General features: G+C 37.5%; 1 protein-coding gene across 5 annotated transcripts in view; it reads left to right on the forward strand.

Moving 5' to 3' along the window:
* The window catches only part of MEIS2 (Meis homeobox 2), a 201509-nt gene that overhangs the window by 125725 nt on the left and 52127 nt on the right, over positions 1-23657 (forward strand). For all 5 annotated transcript variants that reach the window (XM_057544120.1, XM_057544122.1, XM_057544121.1 and 2 more), the window contains one exon: positions 16828-16904. In XM_057544120.1, coding sequence (XP_057400103.1) covers positions 16828-16904 — 77 coding nt within the window. The remainder of the gene's footprint in view (positions 1-16827; positions 16905-23657) is intronic.

Below are 23657 nucleotides of genomic sequence, written 5' to 3' on the forward strand. Positions count from 1 at the left end.
TGCTGGTGGTGATTTGTATTGAATTGTAGTCAGATTTGAGAGACATGAAAACCAGTGGAAGATTTTCTTCCAAATCAGCTAAGTATGAAATAACACCCAATTTCTGCTGTTCCTGGGGAAAGCACAAAGGATACTGTACTAACTTATCTCCCACTACACGTGCCCCAGTTGAAGATTCTTTTTGCACCTTCTCTCACCTTATTCACTGTTAACCCCTCACTTTTAAGACCAGTTAACAGGCAAATACAATGTCTAATTACTACACATCTGAGAGAACATTTGTATTTGGAACCACTGGTGATATCCATGAGCACTTAAAACGTGAAAGGTATCATTTAGCTTTGTTAAGATAACAGGACTGATGTGGAAATCTCCAGCGACGTGGCAGAGCAATGGAAACGACGAGGGATTCTGATCTGTGACTCTATTTACCCAATATGAATAAATAAATAGCTACTATTTATGTGCTTCATTATTTTGTGCCAGACAACATGTTAGTACTTCAGTCCTTTAAGATGACCTGCAAGACCTGGGATGGTCTACACTGGCTGCTTTTCCAGCCCCATCCTTCCACTCTGCCCCTCTCTCTGCTGTAGGACTCTGGCCTCCTGCTCTTCCCACCTCCTAGCTGACGCTGACTTCATCAAATGTCTGCTCAGATGTCACCTTCTCCAAATGCTCTCCCTGACCACCCTGTATAAAAGATCAGTTTTCCCAGTCACTTTCTATCTCAGTATAGAAATAACCTCAATGAAGATTTGTTTTTTAATAAAACTTATCACCTCCAGGCAAATTCTATTTTTTGTTTATTGCCTATGTTCCCTATCAGCATATAAGTTCCATGAGGTCACGAATTTGTCTCTTTTGCTTATTACTGTATTCCCAGTGCATGTAACAGTTCCTGGCACTGAATTAACTGTTTATTCAATTAATAAGTGACTTATTTAAGCCTCATGAGACCCCTCTGAGGTAGGCACCGTTCATATTTCTATTTTATGAGTGATGAACCTGAGTCCTAGGGTGGTTTGGTAGCCTCTTCAAAGTTTCACAGTTACTAATCCTTGAAGCCAAGATAAAAACCAGGACTGTCTGATTCCAGAGTCTGTATATTTTGCCACAGTGCTTTTCCTGATGATCCTATACTCGGATCGTGGTAATTGAAAGTTGGTGTAAAAATCATTCTTTAAGAATACAAACATTTCATGTATATGTTTGAATCATTTGTCTGACATTAATATATATTTATTAAAAACATGATAAATATTTCTATACGCATGAGAAAGTAAACTGACTCCCAACCCCCCTCCAAAAAAGTGTCTTGTGGAGCTAATAGAGGGTGATCTTGAAGAGCAGATTTGCTCACATGGGCCAAATGTTTCCTCCTGCAGAGTGGCCTGCTTCCCAAAGAATTAGCCTCTCTCAAAATGAATTATTAACCCCAGCGTCCTGGCCAAATTCCCACTTGGATAGTCTAGGAACTGTTCAAAACTTGGAATCTATTGAAATTAGCCTGGCTTGATTGCAGTCTCTGCATTAATTGTGATATAATAGAGTTTCTCTAGAGATTTGTGCATATATTATTCTAATTTGTATAGACTGGCTTTGTCTCTTAAATTTTTTAGTTTCTTCTTCCCCTCATGAGATATGGCCTGCATTTCTTTATAAGTTGTTTTTTTTTTTTTTGTAATTTCACTGCATGAATAACTGTGAGCTCCTTTTTCCTTGGATTTGCCAAACCTTTTTCTCACTTGAATGATTAGTCTCTTGGTCATTATCACAGTGTGTTGCAGACATTAGCCATGAGGAGCTTCCAGACTTCCAACTCTCTTACTCAAGTCCAAGTGTAGCCTAGGTAGGGACAGAGTTCACTCAATGAAATTTTTCTAATTGCTTCTTTCAAATTCCCAGTCCTCAAGGAGCTTATGTTCTAGTGAGAGGCACATATCTATTTTAAAGTTTAAAATAACTGACCTAATGGTGTAACTATTTAGGATTCCCATACACTTCCTAAATTATGGCTATTAATTTCTTCAGGCAATTCTGTTCAATGATTTAGACCATTTATTTGTCTTGGTCATAAGCAGACTCTAAAATGTCACTTAGATTCTGGAGAAACAAGAGAGGTATGAGTTTAATTAAACTACAAAATCGTTTTGCTTAGGTAAAACTGAAACAAATATCTTAGAAATCCATTGTGTTGCATGGTTTTGATGGCAACTGTAGGCCTCATACAATTAGTCAAATCTTGGCAATGTCACATGATTCTTTCTCTAAGTTGGCCTTTCTTGCCTTGAGTTGGTACAGTCAAGCCTTCAATATAATAGTTTGTTATAATGGGTAGCTTCAGCAGTGTTTTCACACTGTAAGCTTTCTCTCTAATCTACATAGAGAGTAAGAATGAAGATTTTGTTGAAAGGCAAAAAAATTATTCCTAGGAAATAGTTGGCCTCATAGATTTTCAGCATAGGGAAAGACGTTGAGAACTCAAGGCTTAAGTCTTTGCATTTAATTATGCCTGGATCACAGACAAGTGGTAAGTCACTTATGCTTCCTGCATTCCGTTCTTTACCTTTACCAAGTGAGATGAGACAATGGAGGTGAGCCATGGGCGCTTAGAACTTCAGCAGCTAATATTAGAAAAATGCTTTGAAAATGACAGATGGAAAGAACTATAAATGCAATCGCTAATGGATTTATGCACTCTCTCTCTCTTCTTCCATTCTATTTCTACCAGTATTTTCCAAAACATGTCCCAGGGCTCCACCTGAAGTGTGACCTGATGGCACCACAGCACATGTGTTTCCTGAGTTGCTTGAGTGTTTCCCAAATGTATCTACGCTTTAAATTCAAATGTTTATCCACTAGGGTTTAAATCATGGAAAGTGTTACTGCCTTAGTGTGACAGCCATATACTTCTGCCTAGGCAATTGTTGTAAGTTCTGTGGGGCTTTCTATAGGTTTTTCCCCCTAGATCTTAGTCAATATGGGCCTAGAAAGATATAATTCCTTGTGGGAAAAAAAAAAATTCAGATTTTCAGTAGTGTAAATAAATCGACAGAGAGTATGCTTTTAAATCTGTAACATGCAGAAACTTCCCATCCCCTTGCCATTAGCCTCCTCCCAGCTAGGTGGTTCTAACTATGAATGTGAGAAGGTAAAAGCCTAAACACGGATATTTCTCCTGCTTCCCTTGTGCACTTGAAATGAGACACTCCATACTTCAGTCTCAGGTCGAGCACTGAAAATTATTCCTTTATTTACTCATTTACCAAATATTTATTGAGCTTGTACTGCTCTCCCAAGCACTTTTCTAGAAGCTGGGTATACAGCTGTGAAAAAAACACAAGTGAAAATCCAAGCACTTATTAATAAATCCATCAGAATGTTTCATTTGGCCTTTATTGTAAACATCTAAATTTGTTCATGAAAAAAAATAGAAGAGCATTAGTCCACTGGGGGTATTAATTGCTTTGCAAGAACATTATCTTATGAAAGAACTCACTTTAGCAAATAGCAAGCTCCTTTAGTAATTCAACTTACAATGTTTGTACTTATTATGAACTGTATTCCCAAATGTCCAAGGAGTTAAAGAAAAGGAATGTCTCCAGAGAATGGTTCTAGGTTCTATAACATCTTTAGCATTCCAGTCACTTAAAATAAAAGGGAGAATGTGTTTAGGAGCTTGAGGAAGAGAAAAGAGAGCATAACCAATCAAATGTGAAAATACCCATCTCAGTTTCTAACAGTTCCTCCATTGCTCCAGACCCCTGGCTTGTTAAATTTCTAGCCCAGGACCTGGCATCTATCCATCAATGTTTGTAGAATTGTACAACTATCACTATGATAAAAATGTACACAGGTTTATTCATTCCTTATAATAGTATATTCCCAGGCCATTTCAAAATTGCCTGGTTAGGTTAGAAAAAAGATGAAAACCTTTAAAGTAGGGCTTTACACATTTCCTTCTGAATTTCCTCCCTTTCTGTATTTCCTTCACTGTATAAAAATTTTAGATGTTCTAACACCTGAATTGAAAAAGTCTCTTCTTTAGTTTCTGCCAGGTTAGAAACTGATTGCCAGTCTGATTGTTAGATACTGATTGTCAGCTGCGACTATGCAAAGGAGGAGAGTTTGTCAGTCTACTTTCCTCCAATATCCAGATCAAATCCAAGTCACGATCTTATATGGAGGATCAGAGTCATGAGTTGATGGTGATTTTTATTGACATTTTTTAATTCTTTGAGATAATTTTTGACTCCTTCTATTTACCTCTTGCTAAAAACGACTCTGTCTTATCTGGCCTAAGAAAATGTCCTTATTTAGATAAAGCATAATCAATACTTGCATGGAATGTACATAGAATAATACCTTGGATTTACTTCATGATTTTTCGCTAGAATCTAAAGGCCATTTTGTGGTTTATTTCTTGCCATGTGGCAATCCTTAAGTGTTTTGCTAACTCCTTAGAGAACTAAACCCACTCAGCTTATGTTGCATGAGGGTATATTTCCAATTACTCCAATAAGAGTATTTAAATTATTTAAATATTTAAATAATGCCTATGATTCAGTCAGTTACACCTGAGTTATTCAAGGTACCTTCAGACTTCAAACTACCTTATTTCACATGAAAAACTTATCATTCCCTTATGGTCAATTGGTCAACTCACCTTACTCTGAAATATTAATGCTCTTTGTATTATGGCAGAACATGGGTCAAATTTAAATTCATCTGCTAAAGATACAACATACCAAGCAGGTATCAGAAATGTTAGAGGGCTCTGTCCATCATGAAGAAAAGCCACGGGTAATATCCAAACTATTTAACAGGCACCAACAATCAGAATGGATGTTCAACTAACCAGAGCAGATTCTGGCCATCGTGGTCCATACCAGTTGAATTCAGCTGCGTTAAAGGTCCGTTCTTTTAAACTCCAATTTTTGTGGAGACACCATTTTCAGGGCTTATTATATTCTTGTAAGAAATATTTTCATGCAAAAAATTAGAATTATTTGTTCTAGGAATGAAAAAATACACTACCAATTTCTAATATACAAATCAGGAGGAATAAGAAGTAGCTATTGTTTTCTGTAAAATCTTATCACTTAATGGATTGGAAAAAATTGGCCAGTAAAATAATTTCAAATATTCATATTTTTAGTATTTCCCCCATTATTCCTCTTTCTTTTATCCAAGTTGATAAGCAGATGCAGATACTTTCTGCGAGGTCAACTTAGCTACCCAAGCTAAGAGGAGCTTTTTCTTAATATTTTCTGATTTGCTGTGCAAATTAGAAAGAAAATAGCCACCTACTAATATTTAAGTAAGCTCCTAACATATATTAGCATATATCCTTATTGTTTTGCCATGAAACTTTTAATTTCTGTGTCTGTGTTTTCTCTTAGTGCACATATTTTTAACTTATTTGGATTTACTTAGCATAGCATTTAATTATGGTAAAAGGTTAAATACTATCAAATGATTTGGTATTTCAATATTTAATCACTTTTACCTTGAATGAGTAAATGTTTAGTCAATAGATATTCAGAGTCATAAAGACATATTTTTATGTACATATATTTTTTCATTTTGTTTGCTTATGACATGGATTAGATAGTTTATGATCTTATATACTTAATTACCAGAAGAGACATACTCATAAGTATGTTCAAAAGACATTTTGAAGGACTTCTACTTACTGATGAGTTGATTTGCTCTAAATACAAATTAGAAACTCACAAATCGATTTTTTCCATCCGCTTAGAAACACTCTTTATTTAAAGTATTTGCATGTTCTAAAGCTTAGGTAAAATAGTAACGGGGTCAGTATATGTACAAAGATAGATAAATGCTGTGGCGGTATCTTGTTCTGTCTCCATCTTGATGTATTAGTTAGCTTTCACTAAACAGGCACTCTAAAAAAGGGAAGGAAAAACAAATTGATAAGATAAAAGCGTGGGGAATTCCAAAATAAATACTGCTAACTGACCTTTTTTGATGGCTCAGTTAGGAGTGTTCTTATTATGGTACCAATTGGTTGCTTTATTTACTAGTACCATGCATAACTAAGGTAAACACTTGGGTAATATCTTTGGCTTACTTTTTCATAATTTCTGGACAGACATAATGATCTTTCTCCCACAGTTTTAAAAGTCAGATAAATTCCAAAACATTTAGAGAATATGGAGCTATAATTTTTAAAAGTCAAGTATTTTTTTTAGCCCACTTCCCCTTTTTTAGAGTATATCTCTAAGTATAGAGTTGTATCTCATGCTCATTTATATGCAAAAAGAAGCTCTGTATATGTTAGAAAAAGAAGCCAGTTCGGAACCTCTGAACCAATTTCCTAATGCTAGTGTTTTACACCTTAGAGTTTTTATCTTGGTGAACTGTAAAATGAAAGAATTAACTCATTAAGGAGTTCTGTTTCATCATAGCCACTCTGATTAAAACCTTCTCTACAATATGGTGCAAGAAATGGTCAGTCACTACTAAAGTTTTCTTTTTAACCACTGCTATGCATCACAAGAAGTCATTAGTTTACAGCTACTTCCTTCTTATTTTTATGACTTTTTAGCTTATCATTAACCCCATTCTCTTATCCTGTACTCTGAGATGAGCAAAGAAGATAATATCCACAACATTTCCACTGCTTACTCTAGAGATAATAACTTTTTGAAAAAGAGATAACCCTGTTTCTTTAAACAACCCCTTCCTCTTTAAATCCATGATAGCTTTCCCTTGTCAAGTTAGACTTTCAGTGCATTGTTAAGGGAATCAGACAAAATTATTTATAGCATGGTCCATGCAGATGAAATTGGACTAAACATACTGGAATTGTTTATTATTTCTTGTAAACTTGCTTAATAATTCTTTAATATTTACTCCACAATTTTTTTTTAGCATCTTTATTGGAGTATAATTGCTTTACAATGGTGTGTTAATTTCTGCTGTATAACAAAGTGAATCAGCTATGCATATACATATATCCCCATATCTCCTCCCTCTTGCATCTCCCTCCCACCGTCCCTATCCCACCCATCTAGGTGGTCACAAAGCACCGATACCCCACAATTTTCTATCCAGACTTTTTTCAGGTTATTAAAGAAATGTAATGGATTAATAGCTAAACTTATTTCCTTCTAATTCAGTCTCTTATGCCACTGTGTGTGGACCTGTTCAGTAGGGTTGTTGTCATAAGACTAGATACAAGTATGTCAATTGTCTAGACATTATATAACTTTAAAGCAACTGCTTAGCCTTTTTAACAAGAAGTAATTAAATGTTAATGAAAAGTCCCATACACTTATTTCTTTTCCACAGCTTCTTAGTGTTACCATTGGAATTTGCCAATTTCTACTTGGTTCTCTACATATATAAAGTTATACTCTTGTTTTAAATAAGAGCTGATTTTCACTATTTCATATTCAGTGCAGGAGAGAGGTTGATATTATCTGCCTTGTTGAGTGTCTCCTTCCTTAAATCTCCCTTCTCATTTGGTATCTAGTTTTCACCTCAACCGACTTCCCTCTCATTTCAGAATAGTATTTTTCGGATGCAAACAATTCACTTATTTCCATTCTCAAACTTGATTAATTCAACATGCACTAACTGATACCTTTTGCATGCTAGACAGTGAACTAGATTCTGGAAGTAAAATATGGCTAGCCAGTCCCTGCTCTCAAGGAGCAGAGTCCAATAGGCGAGATTGACAAATAAGCAAGTATTTGCAATGCAGTGTGGCAAATGAAGAAATATAGGGTGACGTAGGAATATATAGGATATGGATAGTAAGTAACTTACAGGATAAAATCTGGCTACTGGTATCCATGATTCCTAGGTAGAAATAAGATGTTCCATAAGAAATATTCTTTGAGATTATATGAGTGTGAAACTTGTTCTTTCTGGGGAAGTCAGGGACATCTTTAAAAACGGAGGAGGCCAACAAAGTTTGGGGCAAACCACTTTGTTTCAGTCAGCCTTAGTTTTATTAGACATAAAATGAGAAAGTTTGTGTTACATGACTTCTGATGTCCTTTCTAGTTCTAAAACTCTGAGTGTGTAAGTTTTGCTTTTGCAGTACACTGAAAAATCTAAATAGCCTAAACCTGTTTTTGAAATCTATTTCAAAATCCATAAAATAAATAAGCACAAAATTCAATTTTTTGGAAAAGTGGTCTGGCTGTAGAACTGAGTAGCCCCATAAAATATTAATTCGGTCATAGTGTGGAAATGTGAAATGATCGTTAAATGAGTCAGGGCCTTATTTGTGGCCTTTGGCTCATTTGGTAAGATTACCCATTAGCCATGTAGGCAGCATAACACGCATGGCCAAGCAGCTCATGGGAGCGTCCTAACAAATGTTAAATAAAAATTATCTTTCTCTAGCCTTAGGAATATATTGCTGTTATTTTCAAAATAAGACTGTGCTCAGCTTTAAAATCTCAGTCAATGGGAAAATAATTATATTCATTGCACTTAAAATTCTGACTCCTATCTGCAAATGTGTTTTTCTAATATATTTTTTACATCTCTTTGGAAGTTTAGAAGTCAAATGAGTGTGGATGGTTTCTGACCGTCTTTTAATTTTATCACTCCTGCCGGTATGAATTCCCTTTGTACCATTGCAGTAGGTATATGTAACATTTCCCTTTGCAGATGCAAAAAGTGTTTTTCTTCTTAGTCCTAAGACGCTTTTTTCCTTTCAGTCATTAACTTTGGTTTCATGAAAAATTCCTTCTCCATTTTTCTATTTTATCTATATCTTGATAATAATAATTTAATAACTCTTCTTAAAATCTCTGTATGATAATCCATTAGGCTCATTCAGTAGTCCTTCAGCTTATCTACAAAAGAGCGTGTGCTTTTCTCTTTGCTCTTTTTAATGAGGCCTTCCTACCGTGGCTCTAAATATCAACCAAATATGTTAATCTCTTAGGATCTGGCTATTATTAAAATCTCTCAAACATTTTCTGAATTTTAAAAGATGTGATTATTATAATGTAATCTGTTTACTTCCACGTGAACTCAAATGGAAATGAATCTCCTGAAATAGCCACATTTTCTTCCTCCCAAATATACATCTGGCATTAAAAAAACCAACTAATTTAAATCTAGAATCTGGGTTTCCATGACACCAAACATCTGGATGAAAAGTGAAAAATTCAGTAGATGTTTTCAAATATCCAAATATTGTGTCAGTAAAACAGTTAAATGACTGTCTGAATCTCCCCATATTTATCTGGGTTTTTATGCATCATATATGTGGCACTGTCAGTCCTTCCTAATGGAAAACAGTGTCAATTTCAGAAATAATGTATTCACAAACAAGTATGTACTGAGTACCTATTCTGTAGGAAACATTCCAAGTGCTGTAGAGCAGCAGTCCCCAACCTTTTTGGCACCGGGGACGGTTTGGTGGAAGACAATTTTTCCACGGGGGGTGGATGGGGGCGGGCGGAGGCTGTGGGATAGTTCAGGCGGTAATGCGAGCCATGGGGGCGGCAGATGAAGCTTTACTCGCCTGCTCGCCGCTCACCTCCTGTTGTGCGGCCCAGTTCCTAACAGGGTACTGGTCCGGTACCGGTCCGCGGCCCGGGGGTTGGGGACCCCTGCTGTAGAGGGTTCAAGGTTAAAGGCTTGAACTCTGTCCTCAAATGAATTGCAGTGCAGCGAGGGCTATTACACAAGTACACATATATACATAAAAGATGGTGTGGAGTGAATAAAAACACAAGAGAGGAGGAAAGAAGGCACTGTGGAATTTTGGAGGAAGGTGACTAGTCCAGGCTAGGGAGGGTTTTCTGCTGGGCCCAGTGTTTGGACTGACCATGATGGACATGCCAGCATCATGGAAATGGAAGGGAATGTTGTGATCACACATTTGAAATACGCTCTCCTTCAGCAGCTGGGAATTTTACTTAAATCAAATAATCCTAAATTAGCCAGATGATTGCAACGGTTTTTGTGTCATCTTTCATTATCACAGCCTTGGGTTTCTGTACGGTTTTTGCGTCTGTGTTTCTCAGGTATTTTGATTAGCAAATTTGTATGCATCCCCCTTAAGAGTTTCAACTTGATACAAAGAAGCATACTGAAATTTACTCTCCGTATGGTCATTATAAAAAGTCTACCTTATACTTTGCGTTTCAAATTAGAAGAAAGATATAAAATTTTCACAGTTCCTTATACATTGCATGCTTAAACCTCTATCTTCCAAGTTAGGTGATTTTTTAATCTCTTAGGATCACAACTCTGATCAACTTTTTAAAAAATCCCAAATCCTCAAGATCTTTGCCATGTTTGACCAGAATCTAGATTAAAGCAAAATGGTTTGCCTCTTCTTCTTCCCCCCAACCCTGCCTCCCTCCTTTTCCTCACCATCCTTCTCTTTTTTTAAAAAAAATAAACAATCATTTTAAGCTGGAGGGGAATATGGAGTAAACTGAGAAAATTTCTGATAATCTAAATTGTCCCATATGTGTTAGTCAGCACTAATAAATTGGCTCAAGTAGCTAAAAGGTAAAGGGTGGCTGGATTTAGATAAAGCTGGATCCAAGGGCAGAAATGTGCACAAATCTGTTCTTTATAGCTACTGGCTCTGCTTTTGTCTGTGTGGGCTTCATTCTCAATCAGGCTCTCCCCATTTGGTGGCAATAAGGGCCATCAGCAACTCCAGGCACAAATTCTACTGACTTAGTAACCCCAGTGAAAAGAGAACACCTTTGACTGACAGTCGTACTGACTCCCATTAACCTAACTTGGGTTCCATCTTCAGAGCAGCCAGAATGATTAACTATGTTGATTGGCTAAGCCCTGAGTACATCCCTGAAGTAAAATTAAGGCACTTTTACCAAAAGAAAAGGGAAAAGGTACTTCAGTGAAAAACTTTAATGTTAGAGTGGGAAAGTCCTCCACTAAATATCAGTAGAGCGGGTGGTTATCCCAGCTTTACCACTGCCTGTTTCTATGACCTGGAGTGTTAATTAAGCCATTGCGTCTTGGTTTCTTCATCTACATAAATTAGGTCGCAGGACAAGGTTCTGTTTAAAGACTTTTTTAGCTCTCATATTTTGTGGTTCTGATCTCAAGAACTAGGACAAAGATAAGACACCCAGAAAATGCAGATTCACAAATAGTAACACAAAGCAGGAGATACATCACGTTTCATGTAGAAGTGCTTCTGGGAGAAACCCGACGTTAGCTTGGCAGTGGAAGAGCAAAGGGTTGCAGGTTGCTCCTGCATCCTGAGGTAGTGATTAGAAGCTCAGACAACTTGAGAGGAGAGGGTGTGTGTGTATGTGTGTGTGTGTGTGAGAGAGAGAGAGGGAGGGAGAGAGTCAGTGAAGTTCAGAATTAACCATCACAAACTTTATTACTATAATCTCCATAGATATTTTGTAAACCACAAAATATAGCTTTGTTAACCTCATTTTACTATCACAGAGACTAAGTCCCAGGCACAGTCTTGTTCAAGGTGGCAGAACTACTGACAAAGCTTGAATGAGAACTTAACGTCTATTTTTTTTCACTCTTTCTACAGATCTTTAAAGACACTGAGACAGAGTGGGGGGAGAAATAAAGAAGTTTAAAAAACCCAAGGCTTTACTCTCAGAAAGTTACACTTAATAAAGACAAGGTGTGAAAATAAGACATGACAATGAAGGGCTAAAAATTATAAATACCAAGTAAATCACTATGTGAATTATTTTATTTTTATAAATTCATTTTATTTATTTATTTATTTTTGGCTGCGTTGGATCTTTGTTGCTGCACTCAGGCTTTCTGTAGTAGTGGCAAGCGCGGTGCGCGGGCTTCTCATTGTGGTGGCTTCTCTTGTTGCGGAGCACGAGCTCTAGGCACTCAGGCTTCAGTAGTTGTGGCACGAGGGCTCAGTAGCTGTGGCCCATGGGCTTAGTTGCTCCACCGCATGTGGGATCTTCCCGGACCAGGGATCGAACCCGTGTCCCCTGCATTGGCAGGCAGATTCTTAACCACTGCGCCACCACAGAAGCTCTCACTATGTGAATTTAGTGGAACGCAAATATCTTGTTTCCAGTTTTATTTTCAAATTTCATTTGCAGTATACATTCTAATCATGGCGTCAGAATTTCTGTTTACATAAGGAAAGGTGTTAAATTAATGGCCACTGAATAAGTTTGACATTCCATGAAAATGCATTGATTTTTTCAAGGGTTAGGTCTTTAGCACCATCTATTTGTACCAGTTCAATAAACCTGGTCCCAGAGCAATAAGTGATATTTACCCAATGCAGTTTCATTGTCCATATTAGAGAAATTGCTTAGAGGGTTTCATCTACGAGTGGCATCATCAAACTTAAGGTCACCTGAATTAACTCTATAAAATAAGTCGTATCTTAGGGGTGGATTGAGGAAAAGGAAGTGGTGATCACTGATGACCAAGTTCCAAGTATTTGCTGAAACTAAGAACCTGCCCAACAAGTTACTTGATCATTTGTCTCAAAGGTTATATTACATCATCACAGAAGAAATTTGACAAATTGCACATTGTTCCTTCAAGAGCTCATCTAGTAAACTTTATAGACCAGTGAGTCGAACTCATAGGGTAGGAAAGTAACCTTAAGGACTAATTCTCAAGGTGTCCTGCTTTTAAAAATATCCAGTGAAAAAGTTACCATAACAGAAGAGAATATCTAATTGTATAAAAAGTTAAATTACTATGTTTTTAAAAAAATGGAGTGTATAAATTAATTATAATAAATTAATATTACTTTAAAATTAATATTGGATTTTAAAAAATTGTTTGCAGCAGTAAACATGCAGACAACATAGGAGTATATAAACATAAAGTAAAAGCCTGCACCCCATGCCCTACACAACATGAAGTTGTGCAGAGCATGGGGTGTGTGTGTTTTTCCAGATGTTTTCCTTGCATGACAAGCATAGATATGTGTGCATTTAATTAATTTATTTATTTAGCTATTTATCTATTTTACAAAAATTGGTAATACAGGTTGTTCTACAGTTTACTTTTTTCATGCAACAATATGTGGGGAAAACCTTTTCATGAGAAACTCCCATTTTATTTAACTATGATCCATTTGACAGATAGTTAGGTTGTTTCCAATTTTTTAGCCTTGCAAAAACTGCATTTTTCATTTACTGTGTACTTCTAATTCATGAGATGATTAGAAATATCACTTGAAGTATTCTAAAACATCAGTATAAATCCTTTCAATGTGGAATAAAGATTGTGATAAATTGGTTCCAGTTTGGACAAAAATGGAGAGGGATTAACCACAAAAGAAAATTATCATTACGTGATTTCACCTAAAAACTGTTTCACTGATACATTCTAAGAATACTGTAGATCTATTTGCATGTACTTGATGAACCAGTTTAACCCCAAAGGGATGAGAAAAAAAAAAAAAAAAAGAGTCTAAGGTCAGTATCTGGAATACAGGTAATATCTCACTTTCGAATGAGTCTTTAGAAAAAAGGCAATTAAAAAAATATTTTCTGTCTACGTTGAGTCATGAGCCATACGTGTCTTACTAACTTTTTTAACAGCTGTCAGTTGATATTCAAAGTAAGAGGATATTTGTGATTCACCTCTCTTCAACAGTGGCTTTAAATTATTTGGGGATGTGAAAAACTTTGACCTATGCTGGTTCTTTCTTGATGAAGGGAATCATCATCATCGCTATTATGTTACAATGTGTGTTCTTATGAGTAAGTTGAGCCACCTCTGAGCCACTGGACCAGGGTAGGTTGGCCCCCATCAGTGAACAGACTAAACTATAGCCTCAGTCCAAGAATATAGAAACTGACAACAAATTATTGCTTGTGGTCTACTTCCAGTTTTCAAGTGCAAACATACCAAAGTTTATTTTAAATTTGAGCCACTCAGACATTTAGCAATATACATCAAAGAAGAAGTGAAGGCTTCCCATGTTTATTATTTCAATACGATGTCTGTTCTAATAAAGTAGAAGAATGCATATGATAGATCATGTAGTAGAAATTCTCTAGTTCCACAGTTTGGCCTTAAATATATACATATATTTGTAAATTAATCCAAAACACATTGCCATGGTTCCAATTCCTCTGAAAGCTGATTGTTTTCCATTCCTTTTTTAATTTTAGAAATACAGTGGCCGACTGCCAGAACCCTTTCAGATAAACAGTACACTCCCTGTATAAAAGGGGCATAGAATCATGAACGTTCAAAAACCACAGAACGTTATTTAAATAAGTTAAAGTTATTATGGTCTTCCCTATTAATTAAAAAAAAAAAAGCCATCTGTGCAAGGTGAATTTTGGTAAGGTCCCAATTTTTTTAATGATTGTGGATGGAATTTGCAACTGCTTTCATAGTGAAAGTACAGTTCAGGGATTCCCAAGATAAAGTGCACTGTTTATGTAATTTTGTGGTCATTTGACTTAATTTCTAATAAAACACTGGGAAGAATTCTTGTTACTCAATCTGAATGTACAGTCCTGCTTGAAGGAATTGACTCTACACTAACTTCCCCTTTCTAGTCTTCTACTAGCTTAACATCCTAAACCTTTATTTCATCTAAACCTTCTCTGTGTGTGTGTGTGTGTATATGTTTGTGTGTGTCTCTGCCTGTCTCCCTCACACACACACATACACACACACACACCACAACCCACATTTTGTCAGAACTGTCTTGGGCAAATGCATCATAATAGTGAACAAGACTGAGTGCACCAAAAAAAGAAAAAAACAAAACACCACTGCATGAAGAAACATCATACTGGATGACATTACCGATGCAGATCTATACATCCTTGTGATGAGTCTTTATTTTCATTTTCATTTTTGTTATTTGCAGAATTGATTTCCATTGGGCAAATAACCTAGAAACCCAGGCTTTCAAAGTCTTAGAGGAATAAAAAGTCAAAGGGTGCTCCTCCCTTGAATTTGGCAGGAAAATACCACAACAAGAAGGATTTGGGGATCGTTTTTGGTCATTTTCCCTCCAACCAGTGTTTTCAGTCAATTAAAATTTGTACCCTAGGCCTTTTCCAGTTTGAAGCCACCCCAGCATCTGCGATGAGCAATCCTTCTTGTTTGTGCAGTCATTCATTATCTCCATTACCAAAAGGAGAATAGAGGACAATTACATTGTTTGGACGAATCAGAGTGTTAGGAGGAGTATTTGTCATGGTGGCAGAGTGAGTGCAGCACCTGACAGGCAACGATTGATGGCCAGGAATGAGTGTGAGTGGCCAAAGCAGCCTCATAGGATGCAAATTACTGACTGTGGATTCCAATTTATCCTGTTCATTTTTCTTGCCCGTGCTGAAGACCATTAGTGGTTTTTGAAGCAGTGAAGGGTTCATTACTAATGTGGGTAGGCTCGAAGCAGGAGGGGAAAGGAGGGGAAAAGCCTTCTGTAATTACACAGCTTTCAGGAACAGGCTGGAGGCCCTAGCCAAAAAAATGTCAACACCTCGCAATCAGAAAAATTTATTTTCATTTTATGCTTAACCCATATTAACTCAACATTATCATCTTTCTTTGTTAACATTTGCAGAATATTAAAAGCCTGGCTTCTATATTAATACAAATCTAGTTAACCCCTTTTGCAATACAGGGGATTTTGTTTAACCTAATGGCATTTGGGTTTGCTAATAAGTAATTGCACACGTTTTGGATGATGTACGCTATTATGGAAGATGAAATACCTGAAGAATAAAATCTGAGATGATTGAAAAACATTCACTGTCTCAAACACTGGAATGATTAGAAAGCTCTGAACAGAATACTTTGTTGTTCCTAATGTCAGCCTTTAATAACGTTGATGGGAAATATTTATTACTCAAGGCTTTCTAGTTTAGGAACGACTTTGACATGCTGTATAAAAGTTTACTTTTCTGTTTAAGAAAACCAGTGAATTTAGAGCAGAGACCTATTTAACAGACATGTTTTATAATTATGTACATGCCAGTACAGTGTCTCAAAGTAAATGTACGATTCTACAGTAACAATCTTTGATTTCGGAATGAGAGAGGAAAGTGGTTTGCTGATGGGAGGATGGTTTGTTATAAATGTTGGTGAGTTGTGATGGGAAGTAAAGAATTAAAAAACACCGAAACCTATGGCTTCATTCTCTTATTGCCACACTTCAGGGTAAAATGTAAAATTTCTGTATTGCACATAATTGATTCCTTGTGATGGGTGGTCACTTTGTGTGACCCTCTTAACCCGGAGCAGCAACCAGTAAAAATGAAAGAATCTTCCACTGTCCCTTAAAGGAGTCAACATAAACAACTGTCAGTAAACTCTGCTGTAACTGAAGTGGTAGCCATGGCTTCCAAGAATAGTTGTGATTATGGACGATCTTACTTTGCAAACTGACTATCAATAATCTTAGATTAACTAGGAAATAATGATTATATTGAGCCATCTCACAAAGATAATATAGGAGAAGGGCTGCACAGAGGTTTTCCAAGAAGTAAAGTAAAATGGGCCCGCAAGTAGTTCCCTTAGTGTAACTGAAGTGATTGTAGCCAACCAAAATTCTGACCCATCGCCAAAGTGCTGTGCTTCCCTGACTGATTGAAGAAACTGAATACCTGCAATGCTGCCATGCTTTGTGCTGCTGGCCTCCACAGTGTGGCGGGAACGGGGCTGCACAAGCAGGTTTTTGGATTCTTGTTTCTGCCCACATTTTTCCCCCACACATGATTAAAAAGCTGTGATTAGGAAAATCAAGCCATAGACTAAAGAAATCACAAACGGTGGTTTCATTCTTAGACGTAAGTGACTCTTTCTTAACTTCTGATACATCTTTCAAAACATTTGTTTTTTCATTAGCATCCGTACCCTTCCGAAGAGCAGAAGAAACAGTTAGCTCAAGACACAGGACTTACAATTCTCCAAGTAAACAACTGGTGAGTGACCCCAAAATCAATGTCTTTCTCCCATGGCTAAAATAAGATTTCTCAGTCATTGTTTTCTTTTTTTGTTTCTGAAACAAATGAAATTGAGGAGGGTAACTTCTGTGTTTCTACCTTGAGGTGTGAACGTAGTGCACAGGGAGAGGAAGAGGTAACTAGGTAAATGGTTTTGGTGAGATGTATCCCTCTTCTCTTTCTCTCTGCCTCTTTTTTCTTTTCTTTTCTCCTCTCTCGCTTTTCCTCTCTGCCTCACTTTCCCCATCTCTGATGCTTTAAAATTCTCGAATTGAACAGAGCAAATTCAGTTCAGGTCCTTCCCATTGAAAATAGTCACTCTGGGTATTTTGGTGCAGTCCTCATGTGGAGTTATCAGTTCTCGGAAGGTTTTTTTAGTTTAGGCTTTCTAGGCTGATGGAGATGCAGGCTCTTTAGCATCTCCTAGGAGAATTTTATTTACCCTAATTTTTTTTTGAACACAGGGTAAAAAAAAAAAAAAAAAGATTTCCCCATTTTTAGCTTTGCCATTTGGCCGATTACTCCCGTGGAGGTGCATGGGCCATCACTCTTTGTATGTGGCTTAGAGGGTAACTGAGGAAAAGGAGGGGCAGAGGATTAAATAAAATGATCACAGTGGCCAAGAAATGATATAGGAATTACTTATCAAAATACTGGCCCAGGTTTTATCAGCAGCTTAATTTTGTTCGGTACATTCTTGGGGTGATGTTCAGATTAATTGAACTGACAGTTCTCTTTCAAAATTCAGGGAAAGTATTTGCACGGATTTCAGGCCTTATACAAACTTAATTACATGGAACTCCATTTTATCATTCTAATTCCATGTAGCAGAGGTTGTATTTACAAATGAGAAGTCTCTGCCTTTATTCACAGCTTTCCTTAATATATTTATCAAAGCAGGTTCATTTACAAAGTGCTCTATCTGTGGGATACAGGCAGGCAGACATTAACAAAGCTTTTAGGTTTATCAGGCTCGCTGCCTGATGAGCTACCCGAGGGTCAATTGATTTTGTGGTTCTGTGATTCATTTTTTTCTCATTTTTCTAGGATCACAATGAGAGACATGCTTGGAGAATTAGCCAGTTTGTCTGCCTTATCTGTCAGGCAATTTTTTTTTTTTTTCCCAGGGAAGTCAAGCTACTTAAATTGGCCACAGGAACTGCCGTTATCTGACTTTAATGCACCCTATAGTGTGGATAGCATTTCAATTACACCAGTAACCAAAGCTTAGCTGCAGCCCTTTTCATGCCTAGTGCTGTACAGAAAGCGAGGTGCCTACCTACAGAAGCAGAAAATTGAGTTGCCTTGCTTCTGTCAGGGTGATTAATGCAGAAATAAACTGCTAACCTGAAAAGAAAGGCAGAAAGAAAGGATAGACAATACAGACTTGAAGTCACTTTAATTTTCTTCTAAAGATTGGAACTATGTACATTTAAAGATACCCTTTAGACCAAAAACTTGGAATAAAGGCTGTAATCTCCAAACAGGGATGTGTATGTGATTATACGTTGATATGAGCCTCATAGAGTAGATACACATATGTCAACGTATATATACATTCTCATTTATGTTCCTAGCACAAGCTATCAGTAGTCTAAAACAATAAAATAAATACATTCTGTGTTGATGGTAGAAGACTTATTTGCCCTGCATGTTATCTTATATCATACTGATTGTCAAACCGAGCTCCGTTATATACAATGGTCCTTGCTGCAGTGAATGTTGCTTTAAAATCATAATTTTTATATATTTGCGCCAAGTTGAGGGTGGTTGTGATGGGAGTCTTGGGAAAAATGAAATATTTCTACGTTGATATTTGACTTTGACATTTGATCTTGCTCTTTTTGAAAGTGCTGTTCCCTACCATCCACTACCTGTACTTTTTGATGTAGTCATTACGCTTGAAGAGTGAAGATGCTACAGTCGTATCTAAAGATGAGCGTTTCTCACAATTAGACACCTGCTTGGAACTTGGAGAGAGCACCCTTATTTTCTGAATTCCATTGAGCCCCAGGGCATGGAGGAGGAGTTCTGTCGGTGTGATAGCTTAGGTTTCTTGTTTCTCTATTATTTGAGCCGTATTTGCCGCAGGATGCCAAGGGTTAGGATGTGACAGTCTATCACACCGCATACTTTCCATAATATGGCATCAATGTTGACACCTATGTCTTTACAAAATAATTCCATCTCCTTAATTTTCACAGCTCCTTCTGAAAAACCCTCTAATCCTGCCCTTAGGTCCAATTCTTAGTTAACAGCTACCGTAACTTTGATAATAAGGTGTGACTCATGAGGATAACACGGAAAATACTTTTAAAAGACTACCAGGAATTTCACACAGGGACTGAATTTTGGTGGATTTCAAAAAGAAATTTAAAAGAGAATACCAGCTACTGTGTAGTATATTCTGAAACTGTCCGATGTCTTGATGATATCATCTTCAAAACAGAGAAAGCTATCCAAACTAATTTCAAAAGGCTTCATAATCACTGTTCTTAAGTGCCAAGTGATAACTAAAAGAGATGAGAAGAGTAGGCTATAAACTATTTCTCCAGGCCCTGAGAGCTCTCAGCAAAAAAAAAAAAAAAAAAAGCACAGGGATCAGAGAGCAGTTCCTAAACCTCATTTAGTCAGCTCTGCTAGGAAATGATACCCACTTCTCTGATTGAGGCCAGGACTTCAGACTTGTGTGCTGTGTTGTCCGTACTCAAAGAATTAGAATAGTATAGAGAGCACCCACATCAGAAAATCATGGAAGACTTGCTGTTTCAGTTCTGCTTCTCACTTACCTCTTAAAATAGAAAGGCCAAGCAAGGTCAGGGTAGTTAAGTATTGCTGTAAAATAACCTCTGTAGTAATAAGCAATAGAACATGGCTTCACGTACTTGATGGGAGCAATAAGCAATAAAAACAGACCTGTTAAGATCAGTCAGTAATTTCAGAACAAATAAGCAAAAAGGAAGTTTAGGAGATAATTAAGGGAATTAAAGATTGTTTTACCTTAGCAGCCAGTGTTAGAAATAATCTTAATGGGCTTTTCCCATGTATTTACAGTAGGGAGTGTGCAAAAAGTGATGATACCACCAAATCAAAATGTGATTTCAGGAAAAGAGTGGAATCTATGACACTAAGTCATTTTTTCCTACCATTAGCCCTCAGAAGTCCATAAATAATCAATAACCTAATTAAGACTTTAAAAAAAAAATGATAACCAGATCTTCAGTGTATGCACTTCACTGACAAAGGTAATCACAAGTAGTGAGACTGGCTTTCTAGGCTGTTCAGTTGGGGGAGAGTCACTTCAGCTGTGAAATCATCGAAGTGTGTGCATTAGGAGAGAAGAAAAGCAAGGAAATGAATATCCTCACCCTGAATAACCTCCTCACCATGGAGAAGCAAACATGGTGTACTTTGACTGAATATTGATTAAATCTTGGAGGGTAAGATAGCGTGGTAGGTGAGCACTTAGGCTCCGGAACCAGACCCCGGGAGGCTAAAAATCCTGGTTCCACCATTCGTCAGATGTCTGACCTTCAGCAAACTACTTAACCCTTTTAAGCCTCGCTTTCCTCATCTGTAAAATGGGGACAATAGTCACTTATATCTTATATAGTTGTAACATTTCAGAGAAATACTGCATGCTAAGTACTCAGCATAGTGCTGGCACGCACCATAGATGCTGTCTGTTGTTAAAATAGTTAAAAGTACATAATTGTAAAAATGAGAGAGAATTATGATGATTTCATACAATGATATCAATGAAGACATCATTAAATCGCTTACAAACTGGAATGGAGATTTCTTTCAGGAGGAAATAGACCTATATTGAAGCGGCAGTAAAATTTGAGAGCGGACAACTCACTGTGCATAGCTTCTATATTAAACAAAGCTAGACTTTTGTAGTTTCTTAGATGATCCTTTTTTTTTGTAGTTCTTTGATGCCAGGGAGGTAAGATTAGGGAACCCTAGGAGGTAAGTGGCTTCAAATAGCTGTGAAGGTTAGACGTTTTGAAGGAAAGTCTTGGGTATTAATGTCTGGTATTTCCTCAGGAGGCATGCTTACATGCATTCATTGACAAAAGATTTTTTTGAAAATTATTTTTTTTAACGAGTTCTTGCTTGAATAATTTGTTGGGATGCATTCATACATCTTTGACAATAGTAATCATTGAAATATAGTAAAGTCTTAACTTTGACAATTAAAACTCCTTAAGCTAAAAATACTATGAGAAAAATCACAACATTTCCATGTTCTCATGTAACTTTCCTCAATGCTATATAAGAATTATAATATTAACTTTTTTAAGTTCCTATTTCCAGGTTTAATTTTAAAAGGAAGAAATACCATACTTTTAAAAACTCATGTCACTGCAGTAACTGTATCCTTATCTATATACCAACAAGCAAAGTCCATAGGGTGACTTATTGACAGAAAACAGGTATACTAGGAATAAAGGACTTAACTTTCTTGATAGGAGGCTGTCTCCAGAGCCTGCGTAAAAATGCATGAAACTGAAATTTCGAAGAATTTTCCAGTTGAAGGTAGCTCAGAGGGTTCCTTTGTGTAATAGAATTCAGTGTCCTTGTACGGCCTCTCAAACTGAAGATATAAAATCTTCGTCCTGCTTGCCCCACCTTTCCATCCACGGTCTTAAAACAATCTTTCTTGCTACAACAGCTTTTAATAATCAGACATCCACTTTGTGGAACTTCCTCATGGGAAGCGACAGTTTTGTTTTACCTATTTCAGTTTGACCACGTGGACGAATTTTTCTAGACTAGATAAGAGCTTGCTCAATTCGGACTGAAGAACTGTGCCGGGGGAATTCCCTGGCGGTCCAGTGGTTAGGACTCTGCGCTTTCACTGCAGGGGGGCCCAGGTTCGATCCCTGGTCGGGGAACTAAGATCCCGCAAGCCGCGCAGCATGGCCAAAAAACAAACAAACAAACAATCAAACAACTGTGCCGGTAGAGTTATCTTGGGAATCAGTTTTTCCCTTTAGGAAGGCTCATTGACTCCCCAGGTGACTTGGTTTTCTTACGTGCGAAATGGAAAGATGAGGAGACAAAAGAATTTGTGTGTGCCAACATGTGAGTTAAGAGTACTCTGAAAATAAAAGGCAGGTTTGTTAGAAGACCTTCCCAGCCTTGATTAAAATATGGACAGGAACAGAGTGGTAGCCTCAGGAAAGCAATCATTTTCCTCAGGAATCCATCAGTCCAGAGAAATGTGGGCGCCCAGATGCTTTTCTTTGCCGCTTACACTTAAAAGGGCGATAATAGTGTTCTAGGTGGGTTTGAAGACAGGGTCAATATCAGACCCTCTGTCAGTGAATCCCCAAGCCCAATTCGAAGCCTAATTAAATGAGGAGGAGGCTGGGTTAGTGGTAAAAGAGGTTGCACTTCTTTACAGCAAAGACAAGTCATTTTCAAAGGTATGTATGTTGTCACTCCCCGGCAAGGAGAGCAGACACCAGGAAATACGGTGTAATATTAGGACATCACGAGTAAGCTGGGAATTGAGGATAATAATTTTGTAGTAAACATATGGAACGATTGGCCAGTGGTGCAGGAAATCTAAATGAGGCACAGAGACAGCTGGACACTTTTATCTCAAGAGAAAAAGGATTGAAGGAGAGAGTGATAGACCTAGGAGGTGGAGTTGAGATAAACCTAAGGGAATGAGCTGGCTGGACCAAACAGCCTCTCTCTGCTCAGCAGTTTCCACCACGGCCATTTGTTAAACACAGAGCTGCCGTCTTCGCTGATTATTTCCAAGTAACATCTATGTTTCTGAATAAAAATCCATTTGAATCTCAAGTCAGATTTGCCAGGTGCTAGATTCATTGTCAGCATTTAATGTGCTCAAACTGCCAATGCTGAGGAAAGGAAGGCAGAAAAGAGTGCTTTTGCACCCCAGGTTGGTGAGCTTGAGGTGAAATGCTTCTCTTTCACATGGCCTCCTATGCCAGAGAAGTCAGTGACCAGGGAAGGAGGCAGACATGCCAGAGATGCAGTGCCAAAAAGCCTCATGAGGTCTTTTGCTAAAACCAGAGCGTTTTCTTCCCAACAGTCGCTCCTGGGGTGAAAGAGCTGAGTTTGTGTCAGCAGTAGGTTTTCCAGTCTCTTTCCAGCTCTACCCAGCTTCCACTCACTCTGTCTCCATGGTCATATTATCATTCCTTGGGAACCTGCAGTTGTTTCTGAGAGGAAAACCAAAGGGAGGTGGTAAGAGAGATTAAAAGACAGGAAAAGAAAAATACACGTGATTAATGTTTAACCAGAGGGATTGCCCGGAAATTTAAATGGATTTCATTTTGCTCTGTCTACAGCAAATGGAACTGGGAGTGACCAGGGCATCAACCCATAGCATGCCAGTTTTGAATTAGAGGGACTATTACAGTATTTGCCTATGTTACTTTCTGTAGCAGATTCCTGACATTCCCACACTGATCTGAAAATTGAAGACATCTATTGTACCTAGGCAGCTATGCCTCCAATCCGTTGCCATGTCACACCAGCATTTCTAGACACCTTCTATCTTGTAGAGGTGGGAGTACCATTTCCAGAAATTGAGATTCAGTCCAAATTTGGGCAAGCGGCTCAGACTCAGCAAGAGCCTTTTAAAAGTGGTAAACAAAAGGAGTGGAGGGGGAAATAAAGGAAGGGGATGCCAGCAAGGGGACTCAAAGGGGAGGTTTGCTGCAATCCTTTACATTCAATTATACCAGC

This window comes from Balaenoptera acutorostrata, chromosome 3 (assembly GCF_949987535.1).
Source record: "Balaenoptera acutorostrata chromosome 3, mBalAcu1.1, whole genome shotgun sequence".
NCBI classification, from domain to species: Eukaryota; Metazoa; Chordata; class Mammalia; order Artiodactyla; family Balaenopteridae; genus Balaenoptera; species Balaenoptera acutorostrata.